Source organism: Artibeus jamaicensis, unplaced genomic scaffold (assembly GCF_021234435.1).
Source record: "Artibeus jamaicensis isolate MK-2021 breed Jamaican fruit bat unplaced genomic scaffold, CSHL_Jam_final contig_518, whole genome shotgun sequence".
NCBI classification, from domain to species: Eukaryota; Metazoa; Chordata; class Mammalia; order Chiroptera; family Phyllostomidae; genus Artibeus; species Artibeus jamaicensis.
The window spans coordinates 5,273,483-5,286,661 of NW_026521870.1; the positions used below are offsets into that span (position 1 = coordinate 5,273,483).

At 33.3% G+C, this 13,179-nt stretch overlaps 1 protein-coding gene across 1 annotated transcript in view; it reads right to left on the reverse strand.

Annotated features, from left to right (window-relative positions):
• Positions 1–12,964, reverse strand: part of GNAT3 (G protein subunit alpha transducin 3) — a 52,994-nt gene extending 40,030 nt beyond the window's left edge. The window contains exon 1 of the mRNA XM_037137025.2: positions 12,847–12,964. Within this exon, the coding sequence (XP_036992920.1) occupies positions 12,847–12,964 (118 nt within the window). The remainder of the gene's footprint in view (positions 1–12,846) is intronic.
• Positions 12,965–13,179: the final 215 nt, after the last annotated feature.

The following is a 13,179-nucleotide window of genomic DNA, read 5'->3' on the forward strand; positions in this document are numbered from 1 at the left end:
ACATTGAAAGGTTTCTTCCTTATTTGCAATTTTTTAAGCTGTGATGAATGCTGTAACTATACTTCATAGTAAATTTGTTTTGTCTCAAGCATATCTAAATGTATCTAGTTTCTGCAGTTATCTAAAGTAGATGTCTGCCATATATAATATTAAAGAAATGAGAGTGGTGAAGGTATGGGAAATAATATTTCATTAGCTGGTGCTAATACACAGACCCTTTTTCCTGAGTAAACTAGCATTCTTGTTTTTATTATTTTATGCTAGTGTGGTCTGTACCACACATTGTGCAACTTGACAACAAAGTCGATTAATACAAAATCAACCACATTCTGTTAACTTAATCACATATCACATTTTGTTAACCTGATCAAGCATGAACTGACAGATCAGGCATAACCATCTCATTTAATAGAAGTTGCTTTGTCCAAGACAGAAACATTTGAGAATAAAATAAAAATCACATTATAATATCACCTCACCAGTTTTCATAAGAGAACTGGCTACATTCTTTTACATGGCTGAGCATAACTTGTTTGTGAGAGTGGCAAGAACAAATCAGTGAGCTCTGTACAATGTCTTGGTTTGTTGGCTTTAGATAATTTGCTATTTTGCTCCAGGCTGTGCACCACTTTGAAAGAAAAGTTATTAAGTAAAATTATAAAACTGTCCTTTAAACTCTTTAACAATAGACGCTGATATTAGAAATTGTAGCATCACCCTATGCAGGTGCCATATTTAAAGAATATCTTCTCCTAATATAATTTTCAATTCTGCTATATAAAAATTGCAGAGTTATAGGCACATGGGAGGAAAACCAATGGGCCCAATAAAAATTCCAGTACTTGTCCATCCTGGTGCATTTAATATTGTATTTTCTTCTATCAGAATGTAAATATTAAGAAAAAAACTTTGGAGTAACTCTGAGACTGAGAAATAATGTCTTATTTCTGACCATCAAATACATTTTCTTAAATGTTATAAAACCTATGATTTCTAAGTGAAGTGAAAGTAATTTAGATAATTTGTATTTAAATAAACTATCTACTTTGAGAATGAGAAAAAAATTGTAAAATGATTTTCCAGAATTGCACTAGCATGTGTGCCATGGACAAACACAGGATCAATTAAGAAACACTATGAATACATTAAAAAATTCTAAATAATTGCCCTGGCTGGTGTTGCTCAGTGGATTGAGTGTTGGTCTGTGAATCAAAGGGTCATCAGTTCAATTCCTAGTCAGGACACATGCCTGGGTTGTGGTCCAGGTCTCCAGTAGGGGGCAAGTGAGAGGCAAGCACATATTGATGTTCCTCTCCCTCCCTTTCCTTCTCTCTAAAAATAAATAAATAAAATCTTTTTAAAAAATCAAAATAATCACAACCAAAATTTATTATATTCATTCTGCATGACTGGCTAATCAAATTTTATCATAACTTGTTGCTGGGCAAAGTGACCTTTTGACTGTGTCAGAGAATTAAGGTACATTCAAAATGATTTTCTATACTTAATAAATATGGTCTACAGGTAATCATACTAATGCCACCTGGCAAGATTCCAAAAGTATTTCTGAGGCTGGGTGGCATATTATTGTAGGATTCTTTATAATTTAGCTGGTCAATCATGATGCATCACAGGTCAGCAGAATAAGTAAGCATTCTTTTTATTGTTGTGCAATTATGGTTGTCCCCATTTCCCCCCATTATTCTCCCCTGCTTACCTACCCCCACCTTCCACTTTCAATCCTCCCACCCCCACCCTGTTGTCTTTGTCCATGTGTCCTTCATACATGGTCCTTGACCCTTTTAAATAGCTTATCGTTTTCTTGTGAAACTATATATAGGACATTAATATTTTCATTGGGAATCTCTACAAAAAGGTATCTGAATTATTCCTTATTTATTTTGGCAGTGATTTCTTTGTTTAACATAACAAAATTCCTGAAGAAAAGCCAGTTTCTCCAAGATGTCATTTATTATTTGGAACTCTATTGCAAAACTTTTCAGAAATAAATTATTGAGTCCCATTCTCACAATGATTCTAGGTCTTAGTTCACAATAACCCTTTCATTTTTGTAATATTAGATCATGTTAAGTGCCAAATATAGATACGAGAACAGCATGTTCACATAGGCTGAGGATATCCTGAAAAAACCTCTTCCTTCCAAACTGTAGTAACCACTAAAATTATATTCTGGATCCAGGGGTACAATGGACTTTTAACAAAATATACATATATTTCTTTAATTAGATGTTTTAATTAATTAAACATTTAAATTTACACTTAATTCATACTTTAATAGTCATAAATTATTTTACTCTTAGTAAGAATAAATTAGGAATTTTTGTGCCAGATTCTATTTACAAATGTCAAAACGATTTTAAAGCCTCACTCTATCTATACCTATAACTGAACTTCAACTAAACAAACTCAAGGCTTGAATGCTCATTTGATACAACTTGTTAAAAGAAGAAGAGTGAAAATAAACATATTGACTTCTTATTTTCATGCAGAAAACATTTCCCAGGCAGTTTTAAAATCACTAATAGCACAATATAAAGAAACCTTAGAAATCAGCTAGCTAGGTGCATGTCTTCATTCTAGGGTGAGAAAAGTGAGTCCAGCAGAGATTACAATACTCATCCCAAATCCCAGATTTAATTTAAGGCAAAGAAATGATGTCTCCTAACTCCTATATTACCGCTTTAATGTTGCTTCTTTTTAACCATGCACTAATTTGACTAATGTCAAATCAAAATGACTTAGACACATAAATTATTTTAAATTCACTTATTTTAAATCAACATGAAAGCAGTGTACTTCCACAGACATGCAGTGTCTGTCACCTGTTTGTAACTGTTGGCACTTAAGATTTATAAGGTAGTCTTTTTTAAATCAATTCATTTTTCTACTCTTTCTTGCAGAGCAATGACAAAAGTATCTGTCTGTGCAATATGACAAGTATTCTAGGCTTAGGGTAGAAAAATACTCATGTTTTTGAATTAAATAAATGTGAACTTGCACTCATTTCTGACATAGACTGGGTGCTATGATCATATTTATTCTGAGAGTCAGTATCTTTTTTTTGTATTTCTTTTTTTAAATTTTATTTAGTTACTTTTAAAGTACAGTTTTCTGTCTATTTCTCCCATCCCAGCCCACCATGCCCAGTGCTCCCCACCTCCCTCCCATTTCCACTCCCCTTAGTTGTCGTCCATGTGTCCTTTATACTTGTTCCTGTAAATCCCTCCCCTTTTCCCCTTAACTTCCCTTCCCTCTCCCCTCTGGTCACTGTCCCCTTGTTCTCTATTTCAGTGTCTTTGGTGTTATTTTGCTTGCTTGTTTGTTTTGTTGTTTAGCTTCCTGTTAAAGGTGAGATCATATGGTATTTGTCTTTCTGTATCTTTTTTAAATAAAAGAATTATTAATATCCGCCTCTTAGAATTTGGGAAGTTTAAATTACAGATATAAAATACCTAGAACATACTAACATATAGTGAGCTTTCAACATTTGCCTGTATTTGAAGCAAGCTCCCTTTATTAAGATATGCTTGAGAATAAAATGTTCCATTCTTTTAACTATTTCTTCTAGCACATGAATTTTATACCCTTACCCTCTGAAATACACTCCGTGCAAAAGCCAATGTCCTTCTGAAACACTGGCACTGAAATTTTGCTGTTGATATCAGGAAACTCACCAACAGCACTGATACTCTGATGTAGTACAACAGGGATAGAGCTGGTCGTGCCTTATTCATGGTACTTGTATTTAAACACTGGGTTGGCCCAAAAGTACATTCTGTTTTTTCCTTAAAGTAAAGCACACTTTTTAAATTTTCACCAGTAGCTTTATTGATTTGGATATTTTGAGTGTGCCAGCTATCTCCTACTATTGGCTTTAGTGGGTAGAGGCCGCGGGTGCTGCTAAACATCTTCCAATGCATAAGAAAGCCCCCCAGCAAAAAATTATTTGGCCAAAATATATAGTACCAAGAAACTTCGCAAACCACTTTTGACACGTTTGATCAGTCATGGTACCTTCTTTATAAATTGCACAATTTTTTTTTGCATTTCAGTTGTGTTTTTACCTTTCTTGAAATAAATAAGGCATAATAAGTTAAGGACAAGTAAGCACTGCTAAAGCTATCTTATGGAAAGTAACTCAATGAATTTTTGGGCCAACCCAATAGAACACTTTTACCCTGACCACAGTGACTCAGTTGGTTGGGCATCATCCCACAAAGCACAATGTTGCTGGCTTGATTTCTGGTCAAGGCACAGGCCTGGCTTCTAGGTTTGTCCCTGGTGTTGAGGGCATTTATAAGAAGCAGCTGATTTATATCTCCCTCTTTCCTTCCTCTCTCCTTCCGCCCTCTCAAAAAATAAATAAGTAGCTAATGATTACCGGCTATCAGAGAGATGCAAATTAAAACCACAATGAGATACCACCTCAGATTGTTGAGAATGTCCATTATAAACAAAGCAACAAACAAGTGTTGGAGAGGTTGTGGAGAAAAGGGAACCCTAGTATACTGTTGGTGGGATTGCAGAGTGGTACAACCACTATGGAAAACAGTATGGAATTTTCTAAGAAAACTAAAAATGGAACTGCCTTTTGCCCCAGAAATTCCACTGCTAGGATTATATCCTAAGAACCCTGAAACACCAATCCAAAGGAACCTATGCACCCAATGTTCATAGTGCACAATTTACAATAGCCAAGTGCTGGGAGCAACCTAAGTGCCCGTTAGTAAACGGCTGGATTCAAAAACTATGGTTCACTTACACAATGGAATTCTATGCAGCAGAAAGAAAAAAGGAGCTCCTACCCTTTGCAACAGCATGGATGGAACTAGAAAGCATTATTCTAAGTGAAATAAGCCAGGTAGTGAAAGACAAATACTATATGATCTCACCTTTAACAGGAACCTAATTAACAAAATGAAGAAGCAAGCAAAATATAATCAAAGACACCGAAATAGAGAACAGGCTGACAGTGACCAGAGGGGAAAAGGGTGAAGGGTCTGCAGGAACAATTATAAAGGACACACAGGCAATAATGAGGGGTGGAAACAGGGGAGGGAGGTGGGGAGTGCTGGGGTTGTGGACAGGGTTGGGGAGGAAAGGCAGAAAACTATACTTGAACAACAATAAAAATGTTAAAAATAAAATAAATAAAATAAAAATTGGAAAAATAGATAAATCTATTATGTGGATTCTTTCACATATTGTATGTGTATAACTGATTTTGAATCCCAGTTAAAGATGTCAATTAAACTCTACTTTGATCATTTGGGCCAAATATTTCTGCTTGTTGAGATCACTTGGAATTTTGTCCTTGTCTGTCACTACATCCTTTCTTCCAAACTCTGAATCTTACACAAGTGTGAAATGCTGTCTTACTCACATCACTCAACTCTTTGAAAAAGCATCGAAAAGGAAAAGATCAAGGTCAAAAAACTATGTAATTCCTATTAATCATCGTAAGTCCTCGTTCACTATCAGTAGTCAACAATGTTAAATGTTTCTCATTAAGTATGATATCTGCTGTAGGTTTTTGTACATGCCATTTCTCTGGTTAAGGAAATTGCCTCTCTTTCTAGTTTAATAAGAGTTTTTAATGGAAATGAATAAAATAAGTTTACTTATAGTGTGTGTGATTGTGTGCTTGCTTACCGTTTTATAGTCATGTTGATTTTTCTTTTTTAATTTGATAACATGATGAATGATATTAACTAATGTTATAATAATATTTAAACCAGGCATTCCTGGCATAATTTCCCACACCACCATTTAAAAAATATTTTGTTATGGAAGAAAAAGTGGTTCTATGCAAAGCAACCTCACAGGGTGATCTAGTAATTAATTTCTATCTGGGCACATCATACTGGGTAGTTGTGTCCTAGTCATATACTTTTTTTTTAGTAAAAGGTTTATCTTTGTCTTGAGCAAGACCCGTCCATTGTTTTTGTACATTGTTTTATGTTAACACAGCTTTGAAACGTGGAAACATCCTCAAGAGAGCTTCTTAACTGTCCTATGATCCAATCCACACCTTGCTTTTTCCCACCTTCATGTATCCTTCCTTACATTCCCTCCTTTATCTCAAATGCATAAAATAAACTACAAAACTTATTTTCAGGAGCATTTGAAATCTTCTTTGCTGGCAATTGCCATCAGTTTTGGCTTACATAAACTTCAATATAATACCCAATAATCTGTATCTGTCTGATGATTAAAGCCAATGTAAATAGTTTAGCAAAAATATTCTATAACATTGTTTTTTTTCAGTGTCTCACATCAATAAGATTAGATGTCAGATATATTTGTTTGTGAGAAAGAATGTTGTGACTATGTACTACCTTTTTTTTTCTAATGAAGTTTTATTTGAATACTTCCAATTTTATATTTGTTTTAAAAATATCTGAAAATACAGAGGCGGGCAAAGTAGATTTATGGTTTTGCATATTCACAACTGTAAACCTGCTTTTGACTTACCCTGTATTTAAAATAGTATTTGAGCATTCTTGGATTTTAAAGTATCTTTCTAAAATGTCATTTTTCTTATCTTCTTAGTATATCTTTTAGGCTAGCAAAGAAACTAAAATATAGAAGTATGTCATTTTCCTATTTTAGATAGGAACAGATAATGGATGATAGATAGATAGACAGATAGATGATAGATATTTGTAAACGTGTTTATTAATTGTTAGAGGAGTCACACACACAGGTTTTCGTATAAATTAATGCCTCTGAAAAAAGGCCTTGGTTAATTACATGGTTATCCTACACGCAGTGGCTATCTGGAAAAGGACGACAGATAATTGAGTATATCGAATCTACAGCTCTCACTCTAGTTACCCCTTCTAATTTCCAGGTCCATATATTCATCTACTGAATAGATATCTTTACTTGGTTATTCTACAAACCTCACAGATTTGAATATCTTAAATTATTATTGCTTCTTTTATTTTTTCCACAACCTAAACTTTGTCCTGTATTTCACATAGTGATGAATAAAATAATAAGCATACCCAATTCTTCCATTAATTATTTCTCTCACTTTCAGTAAGCTGTGAAATTCTGTTAATTTTGTTTCCTAATACATTTCAAATCTTACTTCCAAACTTGCAATTTCTGCCTTAATTCACAATCTCATCAAGTATTGGATTAGTAATAACAACTTCCTAGTTAGCCTACCTACCACAATCATCTTCATAATATAGCCAGGATGAACTTTGACAAAAAGTATCCAAGTGTTATCCTCACATTCTTAAAAATTATTAACATCATCCTATTGCCTTAAAAATCAAACTCCTGATGGGATGACATACATGGCTCTTTTCTAGCTCTACTTCCAGGTGACAAATGTATGTATATTCTTTAATCACTATGAACAATTTATAGAAATATTCTATATTCTGACTCTGACATTCTCTCATGCCTTATGCATTCATGCTTTCCTGGTGCTAAGCAGACTGTTCTAAGTAGAAATTCAGTGAAGTGCAAAAGCAGACATGGTCTCTGTTTTCACAGTACTTAGAGTTCAGGTACTAATTTAAAACCCACCTCCCCCAAAATTAAAGTATTTGTTCTCCTGTAAACTAATTTTTGATCTTAGAAAGTAAATTACCTTCCTGAGTTCTCATTTTCTTCTCCTCTAAATAATAATAATAATAATAATAATAATAATAATAATAATCTATTTTATAGGGTTCTCTTTTAGAGTGAAAACAATAAGACCCAGTAGGAAAAAAACAGAAATATGAGATTCATTTTTATCAGAGAGAGAGCTATGAATAAACTTTGTGGCAAAGGATCACGAAGAAAGGAGCTGAAGAAGACTGAAATACTGATTTGATATAATGAGAAAAAATATTACTGGGGAACTCATAAAAACAAAGTTTGGGGATGAATGGGCACCAAGACAAACTTAGAAAATTATTCTGATGTCTCACAAACTTCAATCAGGTCATTAACAAATAACATAAATTTACAAATATAGGTCAAGAAGCTGGGCAAAAGGGAGGATGTTAGAATCCCTCTTCCAGAAGTGGTGGTTAAGCACTGATATAAGGTCCCCAAGAGAGAGTACAGACTGAAAAACTAAAAGGTCCAAAAACAAACCTTGATGAGTGAAACCACTTACAAATGGAGATAAGCAGCATCAGTGAAGGAATATGAAAAACAAGAAGTAATTGCAGTGTAACAAGAGTTAAGAAAAAAGAGAAATTCAAAATTATTGAGGTCTGAGTTTTGTGCATTGAGAGAAAAAGTATAAAAATTAGATCATAATTAACTGAAGAGACTGCAGAGGATAATAAAATAGAAGCAGTAAAGTGTGAACTACTTTGGAAGTATTTCAATTTTAACTTTTAAAAAGATGCCCATGTAAAGTGAATTTAAGGGGTTTATGGAGTCGAAGATTTTTAGGCTAATGGAGAGGTAGGTGCCAAGAGAAAAGACCCAGGAGAAAAGAATTTTGAAATGGCAAAGAGACACAATAATTCATAAAACAAAACTTATTAAGTATGGAAGGAGACAAAATTTATAGAACAAAGGCTGAAATTAGCCTTAAATGAAAATGGAATAGCACTGCTTTGTTAAAACTGGTTGAAGTCGCAGCTTCGCTAGCTTGTACATGAGAAGTCACCTAGGTTGAGTTTGGAGGGGAGGAAATTCTGGATAAAACCGAAGTTGGGAATGCAGACGATTCTGTCTTTCACAGTATCTTAGTAGAAAAGTAGAAATAAGCAAAATAATTATCTGCCTAGCTGAGAGAAAAATCAGGAATTTGTCAGCCAGAAAACTGAAAATGGTCTATCATTTTATTCTATGTTACATAGAAATGAAGAGAATTAGGAGTTTACATGGGATGAAAAGGTTTTCAATAGCATCACTTGGTGGAATCACTGGGAATAGTGTCTTAGAACCATGGTAAATGTAGATAGGGCCTTGAGCAATTATACAGGGTTGAGGTTATGAGGCCAATTAAGATAGAGGTTTAAGGGGACAGAGTATTTCAAAATTTTAGAACAAACATAGCTAATATAGCTGACTCTGAATGAAGGAAATATAATGAGTCAAAGAACTAAGTCATTAAGTGTGGAAAAGTATTACAGATGATAGAATATAAAATAAGGGTCAGAGAGTGACATTTTCAGATATCTAAAAAAAGGAATCATTATAAATTGCAAATTTATTCCACTTGAATATGAAATATTGAGGCTGGAATTAACCCATGTCTTCTGCTTTATTTGCATCGGGATCTAATAAATAGAGTGAATACTTCGGTACCTTGGTGGGTCTCACTGTCAATTTCACCTTGAATTCTAAATGCTTTTTTGGTTTCAAATCCTATTTGATGTATTTATGCATTAACCTTTGGAGGAACCTTAAATAAGAGGATGGATTCTGAGTTTGTATCAAAATCTGAACTGGAGGGATATTTTATTTTATTTTCTGTAAAATTTGGCGTCTCTATACCAACAAAGGTTTCACTACACTCCTTCTCTCCTAACTGCTCATGTTGCTTATATAAATGTTTTAAAATGTACAGTATTGTTCTTCCATCAATAGTTCAGTGTTTGAATGAAAAGTATATATAAAAATGTTCTCTGATATAATGAGATAGGTTCTCTTAAATTAACAAGACTCATTCTCAGCAGGGCAGGATACTTAATCTCATTCACAAGTACTGTCATTTGACTAACTATGGAATACCTTGATAAATGGTTTGAATCTTTTATGTGACAGACTTGTGAGTCTATGTTAAAGATGTCCTGAATAGTAGAGATAAATTAATCTAAAACAAACAACCAAATATATATGCAAAACATTAGTCTAAGTGCTTTGTGCCTTTTGGGAAAAGAGACATTATAGCAAGCTCTTAGGTGCTGCCATCTGCCATTCCTTATAAATAAATACAAAGAGCCAGATAATTAAAATAATATTTTAAAACAATAAAACTCAGATGATGCCATTTAAAATATATAGTGTGATGTTTATAATATAGTACATAAAGAAAGAATTAAAGATTTTAGAACAGAACAAAAGAAACACCAATACGAAGAGTCCATGATAATGCTGGAAATCACTGGCTAACAGCTAATTACGGTATCACAATGGAGAATTATAGGGTGAACATGGAAGAATTTCAAATATGAAGGAAAGAGAGCTCATTTTTCCCTCTTGCTCCTATGGAGCTCTGAATCTAATGGACTCTTGTGATGAAAATTTGTAAAAGTGAAAAAGAAAGTAACATGGCAAAATAAATCAATTTTAACTGAAACTTAAAATAAAAAATAAAAAGAGAGGAGACAGGAAAAATGGAAACATGATTCATGCTGATCTTACTGTTAAATGGCAGGTATCTCTTTTGAATAGATTAAAGTTTGATCAAACATTTAAAGTAAAAACAAAAAATCTAACAGAAATCTACAAAAAAGAACATTTTATTCATTAGAATTTGTTTTACTTATTAAAATGTAAGTAAAATATCTTTTGGGAGGATCTGCACAGGCTAAACTTTTAAAGCACACAACATTATTGTCTTCATAGCAGTTATAAGATGAAGAATATATGAGTCATCTCCAGTGTTTCCTAGAAGCCTACTTTTGGCTAAAGAAACAGATCTGGAGTCTCTTCTTTAATTTTGGTAAATGTCTGAAAGGTAAATGTCTGTAATAAAAAATAAATGTGTCTGCAAGAGGATCCTTTATTTGTAAGGCAGCGCCTTGATAGCTCTTTAGATTCAGTGATATATTGTGTCCAGTAATGTCAAATGGTACATCTACTATACAGTGTATGTTAAATTTGAAAAGCTATGCTATGTATTGAGGCACCTAGAAATTAATTGGTTAATAAGAGGATCACTGTAAGGAATAAATTCTGTCAAAATGTTTTAGATTTCTACTTCTTATAAAAACAGAGTTAGTCTCAGGATCTGATTACTAGGAACATGAACTGGTTAGTACCACATTACATACTCATTGATAAACTTAAAAAAACTGTTATTCAGGCCACAGTGATTAATGAGAACCATTGTTTCAATGACAGGAAAAAATACACACCTTTCATTGATGAGGAGACTTGAGACTGGGAGGATGAGGAGGTTTAGTTTAGTTCTGTTTAACACTTGTATGATGTATTAATGAGGCCAGATTGAATAGTTGAACTCAATTAAATTAGTTTAATTAGAAATATGAAAATTGAAACAGTATTGTTAAAACACTTTGTTGTTTTGAAATTTAACAATTTAATCACTGCAAAGAATTCAAATATAGTCCAGAAAGAAAAGCTTAGTCAAGAGTTTGGGATATTATTGAAACAGGACAAGCCTAAGAGAATTTGATTCATTTTGTGTAAACAAGATGTGACTGGGAAGTTCAGTGCACATATTGCTGAAACCCAATAAATCCAAGCAAGTTGTACGGTAACACTGGAAGTGAATTTATAAAATTGTTATTGTCTTGGGAAAGTAAAATATGAATAGTACCACTAATGATTCTTTCATATCTGTGGTACCCAAAATTACCCTTTCTTCTGCTCTAACCCATCACTTTAATACAAATAATAATAATTAGTGTATAAAAATGCATTTATTCATTTGAAATTTGTTTGAAACAATGATTTTTCATGTATTTTATTACTACTTTTATATCACTGTTCTTAGCCCAAGAGGCACACAGAATGGTGTGCAAATGGTTGGCTTTCCCTTTTCACATTTTATTTGCTTTTTCTGTGTCCACATTACTTTCACTCTTGATCAAAGCCTCCTAGAATACTTTGGAGTCTTACGGAAAGTATATTGGCTGGTGGGCATGGACAAGTGTGCACCCACAGGACCTGTGAATGAAGGGAGAGGACATGTCTTGTCCTTTGAGAAGCAAGTGCTGGAAATCCTGCAGTCGGCCACTGGGAATGAGAGGACACTAAAAAATTGAGGGTGTTTTGTTTGAGAAGTTTCACAATTCTGAAATGAAGCCCTTTTGCATATATAACTAGGAGGAGGAGGAGGAACACACAACCATGATGAAATGAAAGCTCTTGTATTCTTTTTCTGTTTTTATTTTTAGTTCAAAAACATTTTTCTTCCAATGACTGCTACATGTGAAATATTTTTATGTTTAGATAAGTGGCATATAGATTACTTACTATCTTTCATTTCATTAAAAATTTATTGAATTTATAGTTGTGGTAAAATACTGTGCTGGGTTTTGAGGGAATCAGAAGGCAAAAAAGACATAATTCCTTACTTGAATGAATTATAAATATTCTAAAAGGATTTAAAGGGAGTATTTTTCAAACATACAGAAAATATCACAGGTTATATTCAGAAACCTGAATAATATTATTAATATAATTTAAAGTTTCTTATAGTTACTTGTTAAATAACTTTGGACTAATTGGTTTTAACAGTGCAAATAATTCAATAACATTAGCTTGGATATCAAATAACAGATTTCTGCTCAAACAAAACATTGTAAACCTTTATAACTTGTAGTTAAAGGATTGTTTTCAGCATTAAAAATCTGACATTAAGAAATTATTAGGGTGCAATAAAATAATAAACATTTATTACTTTTTGCTTGAGAACAACAAATTGTATTATTGACAGAGAAATTGAGCCATCTAATAAAGATTTGTCTCTCTACTTAAGAGCATGTAATAAGATACTAAAAAATAGTAAATATTTATAAAGTGTATGGAAAGTCCATTTATTTTCAAACACATTTTCATAATAAATATTCCATATGGTAATACACTTAAAGTAAAATTTGAAAGAGTAAATACAACACAATGGAAGGCAACATTAGGGGTTGAAAGAAAAAAGAAATAAAATACTACCTAATAACAGCAGCTTTACAGTTCTTGCATCTCGTTCAGCATCCTCCTGAAGCTTTTTCTCCAGTTCTTTTGATCTTTTGGCTGACTCTTTACTCTCTGAACTAATTCCGCTTCCCATCTTGTGGTGTTGATGTTAGATGCGTGTCAGTTTATTCACTCAAACTTTTTCAGATGTAGAGCACAGCTCTGGCTTGAGTGCAGGATGCAAAAGCTATCCTCTGCTAAAGTACCCAGCAGCCCATTCCCTCAGGCTCTAAGATTCTGCTTTGACTAAGTAGATGATTTCTGAGCTCTCACCTGATCAAAGGGTGTCACCTGATCAAATAAAATGGC